Source organism: Stenella coeruleoalba, assembly GCF_951394435.1.
Source record: "Stenella coeruleoalba genome assembly, chromosome: 12".
Taxonomy (NCBI): domain Eukaryota; kingdom Metazoa; phylum Chordata; class Mammalia; order Artiodactyla; family Delphinidae; genus Stenella; species Stenella coeruleoalba.
The window spans coordinates 41,103,164-41,119,889 of NC_137158.1; the positions used below are offsets into that span (position 1 = coordinate 41,103,164).

At 37.7% G+C, this 16,726-nt stretch overlaps 1 protein-coding gene and 1 long non-coding RNA gene across 5 annotated transcripts in view; one reads left to right on the forward strand and one right to left on the reverse strand.

Annotated features, from left to right (window-relative positions):
* Positions 1 to 16,726, forward strand: part of LOC307195616 — a 41,283-nt gene that overhangs the window by 19,150 nt on the left and 5,407 nt on the right. The window lies entirely within an intron of this gene.
* Positions 1 to 16,726, reverse strand: part of PPIL6 (peptidylprolyl isomerase like 6) — a 34,682-nt gene that overhangs the window by 12,312 nt on the left and 5,644 nt on the right. For 3 of the 4 annotated variants that reach the window (XM_079939852.1, XM_079939855.1, XM_079939854.1), the window contains exons 3-6: positions 15,786 to 15,974; positions 12,427 to 12,489; positions 12,175 to 12,322; positions 2,766 to 2,822 (exon numbers count right to left, since the gene is read on the reverse strand). In XM_079939852.1, the coding sequence (XP_079795978.1) occupies positions 2,766 to 2,822; positions 12,175 to 12,322; positions 12,427 to 12,489; positions 15,786 to 15,974 (457 nt within the window). The remainder of the gene's footprint in view (positions 1 to 2,765; positions 2,823 to 12,174; positions 12,323 to 12,426; positions 12,490 to 15,785; positions 15,975 to 16,726) is intronic. The other variant, XM_079939853.1, reaches the window with a different exon arrangement.

The following is a 16,726-nucleotide window of genomic DNA, read 5'->3' on the forward strand; positions in this document are numbered from 1 at the left end:
TGATGCCATGATAGCATGACTGAGGTTCCAGGCTCATTTCAAAATTTCCTGTCTCAGAACTGGAACCTGCCATTTGTCGCAGAGGCCCTGGTTTCTTTAATCAAGAAATGACATTTCAAAACAACAATCTAAATTCCAGGAGTCTCTGTCATTACTCGGCTGGTCATTGTTTGCAGATGAATTCCATGGGCAGAACTATAGATACAGGTATAGATTAGATATAGATATAGATACAGATACAGATATGATACTTCTTGAGTTTAAAGTGATATTTCTAATTCAAATTCAGGACTATGGAATATTTTACTTATTAACCTCTGTCGTATTTCATCTGTATCTCCTTTCTTCCACATTGAAGATTCCAGTTCTCAAGGACACAGGAAATGATGAAATTAGAAATTCCCGTAATTACTTACTTGTTTTTTCCTACATTATATATATAACAATCTCAAAATAATATTAATAATACCATCACCAGTAAAATTTACTGAAAATAGTTTAAAATTTTGCATATATTCTCCCCATTTCTTTCATTTAAAATAAATTGTTAGACTAAGCATATAGTCATTGTATACCATACTCTCACCCTTTTAATCCTCATTAAATTTTAGTTTTATAAGTAACTATATGATTAATGCTCACCACCAGTTCTTCTTTCAGGGTCCCTCTTGTAATTTGGCTGAATGAAACTCATGCTACAGTCACTGATTCCTCAGGAAGGACTCATGACAACACTATTCCCTAAAGTTTTACATGTTGATAACTCTGTGTGCCCTTTATAATTCAAATTCAGTTTGACTGGATATAAAGTCCCCAGTTCACTTTTCATTTCCTTGAGCATCCTAAATATATTACTGTATTTTCTTCTGGCATAAGAGTATGATGATAATGTACTTTTCTTCCCCTTATAAATCACTTGCTGTGACTCACTACCTGCCCAAAGAATTTTCTTCTTTTTCTTTAATATCTAATAACGTTAGTAAAATATGTCTGGTGTTGGTTGTTCTGGTTCAGTATTGTCCGGTACCTGTGTGTTCTTTCAGTAAGTAGTTTCAAGTTTTTAAGCAGATATTTTTACTTGAGGTATAAACATGCAGTATAAATGCATATGTCTTAGATGTTCACTTTGATGCATTTTGACAGTTGGGTATAGTTGTGTAATCACCACCCAAAACAAAATATAGAATATCAAATCCTTTTTTATTTCAGGAAAGTTTTCTTTAATTATAATTCTTAGTGTTTGTTGCGTTCCCTTCCATTGGTTTAATTCCTTAGGAATACTTATCATCTGTATGCTGGATCTTCTCTTTCTATCTTTAGTATTTATCACTTTCTTGTAAATCCTTTTTAGCTTTCTTCATCTCTTTTTGGTTTAAAAAAAATTTCCTTCTTCTACCTTCTGCTTCTCTTATTTTTTTATTTTTGGGCTATGCCACATAGCATATAGGATCTTAGTTCCTTAACCGAGGATTGAACCCATGCCCCCAGCATTGGAAGGGCAGAGTCTTAACCACTGGACTGCCTATTTGGTCTTGTGTTCCTTCTAATTTGTTCATTTCTGAAATTTTCTTTTATTGTTCTTTTCTCTAGTTCTGTAACCTCATGTCTAAAGCTTCCTCATTTTGATTTATGAGTTCTTTCCTGTCTTATATCATTGTCTTCATGTCTTTTAGCTCGTTTTGAAATTGTTACAGTTTTGCTCTGTTCTGTGAGCCTTCTTTCTAGGGTACTTTCATTATCTGTAGCGATGTTACTGTGCTCTTTTTTTTTTTTTCTTAAATAATCATGAAAATTTCTGCTGCTTTTTAATGCAACTTTAGTTTTATGTAAAATTAGTATTCCTCAATGTTTAGAAGTAGGTGTGGCTTTAGAAGGAAGGTAGTTTTCCTAACTTCACAAAGTTCCCTCTTCTGCTATTTTCATGTGTTGTTCAGCTGTGTGGCAACTTGCTTTCTGAGATTTCCTGACTCTGTTGCCTTTCCCTCTTTATCACTGTTGTCCCGATACCTGCATAATTTTTATTCCATTCCCAGCACTTCTTCCTTCCTGAAAGAGAGGCCTTTCAGATCGGTTTTGAGAGTTTGCAGAGGTTAGACTGCTCCAGCCTCCTCAAGCCTTATGAGGGGCTCCATGCACTCAACTGCTACTGCCTATTGTGGAGTTCTATATTCTCAGCTCTGTCAGATGCCCTGCTTTCTCTCACATACATGCTGATACCATGCAGATTTTGTGGCTGTTGGTAGTTTGTCCTTACCTGTTTATATTTGGAATTCATGTAGATACCTTGTCACCTAGTTTTGTTGTGTTATCCATGGGTCTTTAGTTTTCCTATCTAATTTTTTTGGTCTGTATTTATGTTGGGATTTCAAAAAATTAAAGAACTATGCCACCACCACTATCATCTTTCCAGAATCCCCAACAGCAGTCTTAGTAGGATGATTATCAAGGTACCAATTCTAAGTGTGAGCATGGCAAAGTACAAGGCTTAAAAATATAAATTCCCTTCTACCCCTACAATCCTAATTCTAGAAACTTATCCTAAAGAAATAACATAATTAGGCAAGTGAAAAATTTTATGTACAAAGCTGTACTGAACTGGACTGGGATGCCTTCCCACCTACCCTATTTTAAATTCCCACTTTTAGTATGTGTACTTGTAGTATATTACCCCAAACACTATCTAATTTGGGGTTGTGAAATCATCCAGTCCTGTTAAATTTGAATAATCAATTAAAATGTGACTGACAAAATTTAAAGATACATACCTTCAAATGTTGGTCCATAAATTGACTCTCCACCATCTCCTTTTCCAGCAACTATATCTGAGAAACAGCAATAAATAAACATTAACATTCTGAGACTAAAAAAGAAAATATAGTAATGGCAGGGAAAGAATGCTTTATGATTCCACTTATAACAATAACTAGAGTAAGTTACCTAATTGTTTAATATCTATACCATGAAAATATTTCTATAATGATTTCACTTGTATTTTGTAAGTAGTTTTACATTTATGATCCCATTTTTTTCCCTCATAACTCTGAAATAAGTTAAATTTAATGCAAAACCTTTGAAATGATGAAGTATTAAATTATAATTGTGGTCACGATTTAAAGAGTGTGTGTTCATATAAATTCTGCTTATTTCACAAGTTATTCCATGATACATCTTGCTTTTCAGAAAAATGGAAAGATTAAGCTGAGAGGATGAAATAGGAACAGTAAGGTCTTTTTAACGCAAGAATAAAAATAGATACTCTAAAAAGAATTAATGTTCAAATTTTTATTCCTTGCCCTATGGTGATATAACTCATGTATCTGGTATTTTAGAAAAGAAGTTCCTTCGTAATATAATGAGGTTTTTAAAAAATGATATTTATAGGACTTGTTTCACGTGATATGCATTCTATGCATATTTTGGCTTAGGCAATGATCCTACTATAAAAATCCTCCATGCACAAGTTATTTTATCAATTCACAGCTACCAGGGAAGCAAAGCTAGCTTTAATGAAACTAGAGGTCTCTGAGGTCTGTGTTTTCCCCATCACCCCCTTTACTTCCTTCAGCTCTGTAGACCTCCCTCCTTGAATAGTGCGCAATAAATAACTGTTGAAGGACTGTGCCATTTAAACTCAATATGAGTACTTTATAATAAAAGAGTCTGTGCTATTTTAAAGAAATCTGATGCAAGCATGGGGAGAGAATTTATGCAGGACAGGGGCCTATAGCATTTAAATTATACTATTCATAAAGCTGGTTCAGAAGTTAACTGATAAACCTTAAGTCTCCAACTACTCTGCCTGATACTTCTGCCCCCACCCTCCCACTCACCCCCAGCCTATGGCTATTCTCAGGAGCCTGCTGCAGTAGCCCCAGGCTAAATCCAGATGTGTGGAACTTGAATGTCCTCTAGCACCAGTTCCTTCAGCTCAGGCAAATCTGCCCAGGTGATTCCCCTCCCTTGCCAACTTATGTAAATACCAGTGACACTCCCTTGCCCTCTGTCTCTAACACCTGCCATTACTCTTGCCCTTTGCTTTAGATCTCCCAGGTGAATATTTTATATTGACACCATTTCAATCAGTATTTAATATTTTTTGTGTCCATAACCCACCCCCTTGAATTCAGCTTTGGATATCTAATATTTCTATACTTCTGGCAACAAATTCAGCAATGCAGAATAGTGGTTAAAAGTAAACTTCAAAGTCAGATGATTTTGATTTCAATCTTGATGTTGGTTACCTTTTCCAAAACTGTTTCCTCATCCATATAGACAGGGATAATGGGAAGTGCCTCCCAAGTAGTTCTGAGGGTTAAAGGCAGTCATGTAGGGAGAGCACATGGTGTGGTGCCTGGCAGAGTGTCATGCTCCTTCATTAGTGGCCATTATTATTGTGCAGCATCACACACTTATGGAATGTATCCTCTCATTATCATCTTTACCATCATTCTGATGACCATGATGATGATAAAATGTATTAAACTATATCTCAAGAGATCCTTCTAAAGGCAGTAGGGCTATGGGAGCCACAAAGAGGCTTAATAACTGCCAAAGTGGCTTCATAACTTGGTATCTTCATTAACTTCATACTTCAGAAATGAACAGAATATATATTTCCTGTTTAACTATCCATTCATTCATTCATTCTTTTAACAAATTCTTAAAAAGCATCTACTATATGCCAGGCACTGTTCTCCAACCTGAGGATATAACATTGAACAAAATAGATAAATCTCTGCCCACATGGAACTTATATTCTAGTGAAAAGAAACAGACAATAAATCAGTTAACAAAGAAATATTAATAGTATGTCCAGTGGTGAAAAGTGCTAGGAAGAAAAATAAAGCTGGGTAAGGGGATAGGAGAGTAGCAGAGAAGGGGGTGAGGAGAGGTATATGAAGAGGAAGGTGGCAGTTTTTGAATAGGGTGGTCATGTAGTCCCTGCTGAGATAAACTCAGCAAAAATCAGAAACAGATCAGGGGTCGATGCAAGGGCATACATGGAGGAATAGCTGGGTGTAGATATCTCAGGCAAAAGAAACGACAAAAGACCTCAGGGCACACATATGCTTGATGTGCTAAGGAACAGCAAGGAGCCTAATGTGTGGAGCAGAGTGAGCAAGAGGGAGAGGTCAGAAGATGAGATGGGCTTGGGGGGAGAAGGACGGCTGTGTGGGGCCTGTTGGTCCCAAAGGGCGAGCAATAGTGCCTGGAAGCATCCTAAGGCACAACACCAAACCACACTTAGCTCCTGTACTCCGAAATTCTACTCACAGCCCTGTGGGAATCTGACATCTGAAGGAAGAGAATACTTAAAAAGCTTGGCACTTTCAATATACCATGTCATTGAATCCTCACCACAACCTGTGATATTATAATTATGATTAAGAAACTTATTCAGAGATGACAAGTGCCTTATCCAGCATGGTACAACTTGTATGTATCAGTTTGGATTTGAATTTAGTAACCAGAATTTCTTTTGCAAACTGTCCTTAAACATCCCTGCCTTGTGATCTGAAACCATGACCTGAGACCTATACACTTACTATTTGGAAATTTTACTTCAAATAAATAGACAAGTAACATGGCTTACTTTTCCCAAACTTTGCTCTGGGGCTCACAGCGGTGAGGGGAGGTCTAGCCAAAAGCAAAACAAAGAAGAACACAGCCTCTGGAAGCCCAACACATCAGAGTCAACACTGAACTAAGTATCAGGAGACACTGATATGGGCCCTTTTTTTTTAAATTATTTTTTTTAATTAATTTTTTTTTTTGGCTGCGTTGGGTCTTCGTTGCTGCTTCGGGCTTTCTCTAGCTGTGGTGAGCAGGGGCTACTCTTCGGGCTTCGGGCCTCTCTCTAGCTGTGGTGAGCAGGGGCTACTCTTCGCTGCGGTGCACGGGCTTCTCATTGCAGTGGCTTCTCTTGTTGCAGAGCACAGGCTCTAGGCACGTGGGCTTCAGTAGTTGTGGTGCGCGGGCTCAGTAGTTGTGTCTCGCGGGCTCTAGAGCACAGGCTCAGTAGTTGTGGGGGCAGGCTTAGTTGCTCCGCATCATGTGGCATCTTCCCGGACCAGGGCTCAAACCCATGTCCCCCGCGTTGGCAGGCAGATTCTTAACCGCTGCGCCACCAGGGAAGTCCCGATATGGGCCCTCTTGAGGATTGTTTTATACTAACAAAAAATGGAGAACAGTCTAAATGTTCACCAATGGGAAATTAATTAAATTGGCATAGCACTATGATGAAAAATTAGGCAGACCCTGAACATTTTATGTGTTTATGTATATTGACATATGAAGATGAATACTATATAAAGTGAAAAATAATAAGGTTAGAAAACAGTATTGGTGATATCTTAGAGAAACTGAGGAAAAAACAGTTGATTTACATACAAGATACTTGGATTAAATCTACATTTTCCTCCTTATCAGCCTCAGAATGTTCCAGATTATAGAAAAATAATGAAACATTATTAATTTAAGCCCCTGCATATTTCATCAAGTTCAAGCAAATCGCCTTCCACACTAAGCCAATTAATTTTAAATTGCTGCCTGATTGCTCCCTATGGGATATCTCCTAAAAAGCCTCCAAAATTGAATTTTGTGCTGCTAATCAGGCACCTAGTCTGTGTAAAGCCAAAGGACTGACCTGAATGGAAAGCAAAGATGCAGACCAAAATGCTTTAGATCTTACTGCAGTTGTAACAATGTAACATCTTTGGTGAGAAATAAGCTGTTTTTCTTTCATTCTGTTTTCAAATTCCCACCTTTAGTATGTTTCTTAAAAGCACTGTATTTTCTACATACACCTTTTTTTAGGTGAGCATTTAAAATTATCTTTTGGTTAAAAAAATGTTATCCTTTTTTCTTAATTTTTGAATTTTTTTTTAATACAGCAGGTTATTAGTTATCTATTTTATACATATTAGTGCATATATATCAATCCCAATCTCCCAATTCATCCCACCACAACCCCCGCCTCCCTGCTTTCCCCTCCTTGGTGTCGATACATTTGTTCTCTACATCTGTGTCTCTATTTCTGCCTTGCAAACTGTTCATCTGTGCCATTTTTCTAGATTCTATGGCTTAATATACGATATTTCTTTTTCGCTTTCTGACGTCACTCTGTATGACAGTCTCTAGGTCCATCCATGTCTCTACAAATGACCAAATTTCGTTCCTTTTTATGGCTGAATAATATTCCATTGTATATATGCACCACATCTTTATCCATTCATCTGTCGATGGGCATTTAGGTTGCTTCCATGACCTGGCTATTGTAAATAGTGCTGCAGTGAACTCTGGGGTGTGCATGTGTCTTTTTGAATTATGGTTTTTTCTGGGTATATGCCCAGTAGTGGATTGCTGGGTCATATGGTAATTCTATTTTTAGTTTTTTAAGGAACCTCCATACTGTTCTCCATAGTGGCTGTATCAATTTACATTTCCCACCAACAGTGCAAGAGGGTTCCCTTTTCTCCACACCCTCTCCAGCATTTGTTGTTTGTAGATCTTCTGATGATTCCCATTCTAACCAGTGTGAGGTGATACCTCATTGCAGTTTTGATTTGCATTTCTCTAATAATTAGTGATGTTGAGCAGCTTTTCATGTGCCTCTTGGCCATTTGTATGTCCTCTTTGGAAAAATGTCTATTTAGGTATTCTGCCCATTTTTTGACTGGGTTGTTTGTTTTTTTAATATTGAGCTGCATGAGCTGTTTATATATTTTGGAGATTAATTCTTTGTCCATTGATTCATTTGCAAATATTTTCTCCCATTCTGAGGGTTGTCTTTTCGTCTTGTTTATGGTTTCCTTTGCTGTGCAGAAGCTTTGAAGTTTCATTAGGTCCCACTTGTTTATTTTTGTTTTTATTTCCATTACTCTAGGAAGTGGATCAAAAAAGATCTTGCTGTGATTTATGTCAAAGAGTGTTCTTCCTATGTTTTCCTCTAAGAGTTTTGTAGTGTCCGGTCTTACATTTCAGTCTGTAATCCATTTGGAGTTTATTTTTGTGTATGGTGTTAGGGAGTGTTCTAATTTCATTCTTTTACATGTAGCTGTCCAGTTTTCCCAGCACCACTTATTGAAGAGACTGTCTTTTCTCCATTGTATATCCTTGCCTCTTTTGTCATAGATTAGTTGACCATAGGTGTGTGGGTTTATCTCTGGGCTTTCTATCCTGTTCCATTGATCTATATTTCTGTTTTTGTGCCAGTACCATATTGTCTTGATTACTGTAGCTTTGTAGTATAGTCTGAAGTCAGGGAGTCTGATCCCTCCAGCTCCGTTTTTTTTTTCCTCAAGATTGCTTTGGCTATTTGGGGTCTTTTGTGTTTCCATACAAATTTTAAGCTTTTTTGTTCTAGTTCTGTAAAAAATGCCATTGGTAATTTGACAGGGATTGCATTGAATATGTAGATTGCTTTGTGTAGTAGAGTCATTTTCACAATATTGATTCTTCCAATCCTAGAGCATGGTATATCTCTCCATCTGTTTGTGTCATCTTTGATTTCTTTCATTACTGTCTTATAGTTTTCTGAGTACAGGTCTTTTACCTCCTTAGGTAGGTTTATTCCTTGGTATTTTATTCTTCTTGTTGCAATGGTGAATGGGATTGTTTCCTCAATTTCTCCTTCTGATCTTTCATTGTTAGTGTATAGGAATGCAAGAGATTTCTGTGCATTAATTTTGTATCCTGCAAATTTACCAAATTCACTGAATAGCTCTAGTAGTTTTCTGGTGGCATCTTTAGGATTCTCTATGTATAGTATAATGTCATCTGCAAACAGTGACAGTTTTACTTCTTCTTTTCCAATTTGTATTCCTTTTATTTCTTTTTCTTCTCTGATTGCCGTAGCTGGACTTCCAAAACTATGCTGAATAATAGTGGTGAGAGTGGACATCCTTGTCTTGTTCCTGATCTTAGAGGAAATGCTTTCAGTTTTTCACCATTGAGAATGATGTTTGCTGTGGGTTTGTCATATATGGCCTTTATTACGTTGAGGTAGGTTCCCTCTATGCCCACTTTCTGGAGAGTTTTTATCATAAATGTGTGCTGAATTTTGACAAAAGCTTTTTCTGCATCTATTGAGATGATCATATGGTTTTTATTCTTCAATTTGTTAATATGGTGTATTACATTGATTGATTTGCATATATTGAAGAATCCTTGCATCCCTGAGATAAATCCCACTTTATCATGGTGTATGATCCTTTTAATGTGTTGTTGGATTCTGTTTGCTAGTATTTTGCTGAGGAGTTTTGCATCTGTATTTATCAGTGATATTATTCTGTAATTTTCTTTTTTTGTAGTATCTTTGTCTGGTTTTGGTATCAGGGTGATGGTGGCCTTGTAGAATGAGTTTGGGAGTATTCCTTCCTCTGCAGTTTTTTGGAAAAGTTTGAGAAGGATGGGTGTTAGCTCTTCTCTAAATGTTTGATAGAATTCACCTGTGATGCCATCTGGTCCTGGACTTTTGTTTTTTGGAAGATTTTTAATCACAGGTTCAATTTAATTACTTGTGATTGGTCTGTTCGTGTTTTCTATTTCTTCCTGGTTCAGTCTTGGAAGGGTATACTTTTCTAAGAATTTGTCCATTTCTCCCAGGTTGTCCATTTTATTGGCATAGAGTTGCTTGTAGTAGTCTCTTATGATGCTTTGTATTTCTGTGGTGTCCATTGTAACTTCTCCTTTTTCATTTCTAATTTTACTGATTTGAGTCCTCTCCCTCTTTTTCTTGATGAGTCTGGCTAAAGGTGTATCAATTTTGTTTATCTTCTCAACCAGCTTTTAGTTTTATTGATCTTTGCTATTGTTTTCTTTGTTTCTATTTCATTTATTTCTGCTCTGATCTTTATGATTTCTTTCCTTCTACTAACTTTGGCTTTTGTTTGTTGTTCTTTCTCAGGTTCCTTTAGGTGTAAGGTTAGATTGTTTATTTGAGATTTTTCTTGTTTCTTGAGGTAGGATTGCATCGCTATAAATTTCTGTCTTAGAACTGCTTTTGCTGCATCCCATAGGTTTTGGATCATCATGTTTTCATTGTCATTTGTCTCTAGGTATTTTTTGATTTCCTCTTTGATTTCTTCAATGATCTCTTGGTTATTTAGTAATGTATTGTTTAGCCTCCATGTGTTTGTGTTTTTTACATTTTTTTCCCTGAAACTGATTTCTAATCTTATAGTGTTGTGGTTGGAAAAGATGCTTGATACGATTTCAATTTTCTCAAATTTACTGAGGCTTGATTTGTGACCCAAGATGTGATCTATCCTAGAGAATGTTCCGTGTGCACTTGAGAAGAAAGCGTAATGTGCTGTTTTCGGATGGAATGTCCTATAAATATCAATTAAATCTATCTGGTGTATTTTGTCATTTAAAGCTTGTGTTTCCTTATTAATTTTCTGTCTGGATGATCTGTCCATTGCTGTAAGTGAGGTATTAAAGTCCCCCACTATTATTGTTTTACTGTTGATTTCCTCTTTTAAAGCTGTTAGCATTTGCCTTATATATTGAGGTGTTCCTATGTTGGGTGCATATACATTTATAATTGTTGTATCTTCTTGGATTGATCCCTTGATCATTATGTAGTGTCCTTCTTTGTCTCTTGTAACATTCTTTATTTTAAAGTGTATTTTATCTGATACGAGTATTTCTACTCCAGCTTTCTTTTGATTTCCATTTGCATGGAATATCTTTTTCCATCCCCTCACTTTCAATATGTATATGTCCCTAGGTCTGAAGTGGGTCTCTTGTAGACAGCATATATACAGGTCTTGTTTTTGTATCCATTCAGCAAGCCTGTGTCTTTTGGTTGGAGCATTTAATCCATTCACATTTAAGGTAATTATCAATATGTATGTTCCTGTTACTGTTTTCTTAATTGTTTTGGGTTTGTTTTTGTAGGTCCTTTTCTTCTCTTGTGTTTCCTACTTAGGGAAGTTCCTTTAGCATTTGTTGTAGAGCTGGTTTGGTGGTGCTGAATTTTCTTAACTTTTGCTTGTCTGTAAAGCTTTTGATTTCTCCATCAAATCTGAATGAGATCTTTGCCAGTGTAGAGTAATCTTGTTGTAGGTTCTTCCCTTTCATCATTTTAAATATATCATGCCACTCCCTTCTGGTTCGTAGAGTTTCTGCTGAGAAATCAGCTGTTAACCTTATGGGAGTTCCCTTGTATGTTGTCGTTTTTCCCTTGTTGCTTTTAATAATTTTTCTTTGTCTTTAATTTTTGTCAATTTGATTACTATGTGTCTTGGCATGTTTCTCCTTGAGTGTATTCTACCTGGGACTCTCTGTACTTCCTGGACTTGGGTGGCTATTTTCTTTCCCATGTTACTGAAGTTTTCGACTATAATCTCTTCACATATTTTCTCAGGTCCTTTCTCTCTCTCTTCTCCTTCTGGGACCCCCTATAATGTGAATGTTGTTGCATTTAATGTTGTCCCAGAGGTCTCTTGGTCTTCATTTCTTTTCATTCTTTTTTCTTTATTCTGTTTCACGGCAGTGAATTCCAGCATTCTGTCTTCCAGGTCACTTACCCGTTCTTCTGCCTCAGTTATTCTTCTACTGATTCCTTCTAGTGTATTTTTTATTTCAGTTACTGTATTGTTCATCTCTGTTTGTTTGTTCTTTAATTCTTCTAGGTCAGGTCTTTGTTAAACATTTCTTTCACCTTCTCGATCTTTGCCTCCATTCTTTTTCTGAGGTCCTGGATCATCTTAACTATCATTATTCTGAATTCTTTTTCTGGAAGGTTGCCTATCTCCACTTCATTTAGTTGTTTTTCTGGGGTTTTATCTTGTTCCTTCATCTGGTACATAGTCCTCTGCCTTTTCATCTTGTCTATCTTTCTGTGAATGTGGTTTTCGTTCCACAGGCTGCAGGATTGTAGTTCTTCTTGCTTCTGCTCTATCCTACTTGCTTGTATTACTTTTTAACCTGGAATATTCCTGGTGACACACTTTAGATTTGTTTATTTTAAAAATCAGGGAATTTTTTTAAAAAGTATGAATATCTTAATTCATCATTTGGCCATATAAAACATCCTTTAAATATATATGTAACATCTACTATTAAATATATCTAATTCTGTATGAATTTCACAAAGGCAGATAAACAAAAGTTTGGACATTTTGATTTAATGTTGCAACTAAGTTGTATTTAAGCTTTTAAACTCACCTCCTCCTTGTATCCAACCATTCCGTACCACTCGATGAAAAATGGAACCTGTGTAATGTAGCCTGATGCCACTTTGGGAAAACCCTGCTTTTCCTGTGCACAGGATCTGAAAATTTTTACATGTTTTGGGACATGCATCACAATACAGCTAAAAATAAAGAGAAAAGGTTTCATAGATTAAAAACTTAACATTTTGACAGAGATTGTCACTCCCCCCAACTTATTAAAAAACAACAACCAAAAACCTCTTACCTCAAAAATCAATCTTCCGATTGGATAAAAATCAATAGAAATGTCCAAGAACACAAAATCATGCTATTAAAATTAGAGAGAAGAAGGTAATGCAGGTCAGTGTTTTAGCAGAAAGTTTTAGAAATGACCAAAAATATAATAGAATAATGTTTTCAGTGATAAGATGATTGACAGCATTAACAGTAGATAATGTAACAGCAAAATTAAAAGAATGACTTAAGGATGTTTGTTTCATTATACCAAAATTTTACTACCTAAATAACATGCTTTTTAAAACCCTTAAGTGGTAAAGCTCTGAATCACATTAACCTATCACACAAGACTGACAGCACATGGCCTATATATCCACTGCATCACAAACTGGGTGTGGAAAGGAACACTGGTCATTCCCTCTGGAAAAAGCAGCAGACTGGGAATTCTTTTCTTTCCTGAGTAATTCTGGGAAAAGATCCAACATGAGCCCATGGATTTGGTTACTGTGTGTTCTGGATTTTCAGAGACTGCACAGATTAGCTGAGCAGAGCCAGGCCATAGTCTTTCTGAGCAGGAAAATAAGGCCACTATATGAATAGGAGGTACCATACCAGGGGTAGGAAAGAGAGGATGATGTGCTTTTGAGTTATTTCATTCATGACCTCATACTCCCAGATACCCCCAGCTCTTGTTTTCAATTGACATACTTTCTGGTAGAGACAACTAACATTTGTGAGCCCTTGTCTAGCCCTACAAAGAGGCATCAAAGTGAAAACACTGTTGTCCATCACAGTAGCATTCATTTAGGGAGCAGAACACATCTAATGGAATACATTTCAACTCTTAGGCACCATTCTCATATATAAAAATGCTGCCTGATTTAACAAGTACATAATTTGCCCTGCCCTATTTCTTAAGAGTCTAGGAGGCATAAATGAAATCACTTTTAGTTGTATCACTATCATTATTTTATGTCGCTCTAAGCTTTTTTTTAAATTAAAAGACTGAAATAGTATTGTAATATCTGGCATCCAGGAATGAAGTATTACATCCATACTTATTATAATTAATTGTTTGTGCCTCTAAGCTTCTGTACTACAAGTTCTTAATTATAAAAGAATATTATAACTTTAGAATAAGAGGCATAGTAAACTTCATAGGCTTAGGAGGAAAAAGGACATATTGCAAGTCATAATTGATTTCTGAAGTGAGTGAGTGCATTCAGACATCATTAAACTTCCCTGGGCATCAATATATTATCTTTATGTGGTTGTTAAGAGTAGATAATTCTAAAAATTCTAATGAAAAGAGAGTGACTGTGACACAAGATAATGTCACCTAGCAGCCAAACCTAATTGTCTGCTATATCGTTCCAAACCAGAAGTAAACAAGTCCCTGGGTTTTACTCAGCACAAAAAATCTAGCCTCTGTGCAAAAAATCCAAGGATTTTCTCCGGAATCTGGGTCCTCTCTCCTTACTGCCACTAATTAATTCAGGCTGTCATTATTTCTAGCTCACACTATTATAGCAGATTTCCAAATGGCCGCCCTGCCACCAAGCTTTCCCCACTGTACCCTGTTTGGTCACAGCCCTAAAATTTTTTCCGAAACACCAAAGAAGATGTTGTCATACTCTTGATGAAAAGTTCTGTTGGCTTACTTCCTTCTGGATGAAATCTAACTAACTGGTTAAGAGTGGACAGTAAGTTCAACCTTTCTCTAGTGGATCTGGTTTTGGGGTTTGTTTGTTGTTTGTTTTTTTTAAACATCTAAGCACCTTTCCTATTTGAGAAACTCCTCACAAGGTTGCACCAGCCTCCGGAGAACCTCCTCTCTTTCCCCGCTACGTGTGAGCCAGGGTGTGGGGATATAACCTGGGCTCAACTAGTCAGGTGCTCCTGCCCGGGGCCTTAGATGTCTAGGAAGTGACAAAGACCCAAGGAGAGCTGAGAAGTTATGCTCGGTGAAGGCAGCATTAGGGCCATTGGGCACCCATGGCAGCATCCTGGCTGCACATTCCTGGGGCATGACTCTGGCCATGTTTTCCTGCTGCCAGGTCTCCCTTGGTTCCTGCCTGCTTTCCAAAGCTGGTTCTCCAGCTTTCCTGTCAATTGTGAGGTTACCAACATCCTTTTTTTTTTTTTTTTTTTTGCAGTATGTGGGCCTCTCACTGTTGTGGCCTCTCCCGTTGCGGAGCACAGGCTCTGGACATGCAGGCTCAGCGGCCATGGCTCACGGGCCCAGCCGCTCCGCGGCATGTGGGATCTTCCCAGACTGGGGCACGAACCTGTGTTCCCTGCATCGGCAGGCGGACTCTCAACCACTGAGCCACCAGGGAAGCCCCCCCAACATCCTTTTAATACATACTTTTTCTCCTCAAGTTAGTTAGAACAGCTTGGTACTGCTGGCACCAAGAATCCTGACTGATTCTCATTTTCCCAGTGTCGTTTCCCACTAATTCTGGCCTCCCTGCTGTCCCCTGCCATTCCCAGAGTACACCATGTACTTCTAGACTCTTGACCCTTTGGGAATGAACTGCTATGAATGTTAACTTCCTCCCCACACCCTAGAGTTTCAAGCATTTTCCAAGTGCATTGTTTATTCAACAAAATATTCACTGAGCACCTCCAGTGTTTCAGATTCTGTTCAAGTCAGTGGTTGAACAAGGGTGAACGAGACAAGGTCTTTGCCTTTGCACAACTCAGATCCTAGCACTGGGTCTTTATGTAGGCACAGGCCACCATGGGCGTGAAATAATTTTCAGCATGTGGTAGCTGTTGGCTACAAGGTTTCTGAGCAAAATTACATACTTTTACCTCTATTGCCATTCCACCCTGATGGCTGTCTCTTGCTCTCTGGACCTCACGCTTCCTAGCTGTCCTCTGCCATTGGAAACCTCCCCAGTGCCATAGCTTGTCTAGTCCTGCTCTTGACAACTATGTGTCATGCTTTAAAACATCACCTTCTCAAACTTGCCATTCTCTAGTGCAGTAGCTGTCACTTAGGTGTTAGAAAGTATTAATTAAAATATTTCATGCTAAAGGTGAATGAAGGATAGGCTTGACCTTCTCTGAGGGGGAAGGTCTTAATATTTTTAAATAGATGATAATTAATGCATATACGCTTCTAGCTGGGAGTAGAAATGTTTGAACAGGGATGATCTTCTCCCGGTGCCATCTGCCTGCTGTGAGATAGGCTTGCTTTACACACCACCAAGCCAAACCCTGCCATGAATCCTTTGCAACTGGATCATAAGGTCATTGAGAACTTAACCTAGTCTCTTACTCTTTTATATTCCCTTTGCTAGGTTATCAGTAATTAATGGTCAATCAATGTAAATGCTCAAAGATTCCACTATTCTCCTTTAAAAAATTAGTGCAACTTGCCTTCGTGTCTCTTAAGAATTTGGCAGAATAATCCATAGTAAGTGCTTCGTAAAGTGCAGGAGGCTTAAAATCAACTATATCCCACACTTTGTGGGCCCATTTCTGAAGATCAAGTGCATCACCCAGGAGCTGATCGTTAATAAAACACATCACATAGGAAGAATATTCCCAGATTTCTTTCTTAAGTTCCTGTAAAGGAAAAGGACCAAAAAAATGTAGTGGGGGTTGGGGGTAGGGATGGGGGGGGAACTTAGCTAAACCCACAAGCCAGAGCTTGAATCAACCCTAGGACTGAATCTTTAAAATATATTTTTTGCCGTCTTTCAGAATTTTGCTCTCAAAGGGAATTTAAGAACATTTTCAAGACTCTGATGGTGTTGAAATCAAAGAATGACCTAACAGTGATCTTTAAAATGGTACGATCTTAGAAAATAGATGGTAATCTGGTAAAGAAGTCTGTGTGCATAGCATACTTGTTATATTAATTTGAAAACAAAATGCAATCTTTTAGCTTCATTTCTGAAGCACATTTTACTGTAGGCATAGTTAGTTAGGGGTCCTAAATAAGACATGGTTTTCAATGGGAAGGATGGAAAGAACGCTTTTTTGATGGAGGGAAATCAGACCAGGTGAGGAAATGCCTCCTGAGGGCCAGCAGCAGTTTGCGGGGCACACCAGGGGCCGTGAGGAAGAGAACTCACCTTCCATAACAATTTTTTTTTTTAACTCAAGTAATTTATTTATTTATTTTTTGGTTACGCAGCATGTGGGATCTTAGTTCCCCGACCAGGCATCAAACCTGTGCCCCCTGCAGTGGAGGTGCAGAGTCTTAACCACTGGACCACCAGGGAAGTCCCTCCTTAACACTTTTAAGCCCTAAGCCCCTAAGAATGAAGTGCATTGGTGTTTTTATCCATACAGCACTGCCAGCCAACCTCCTA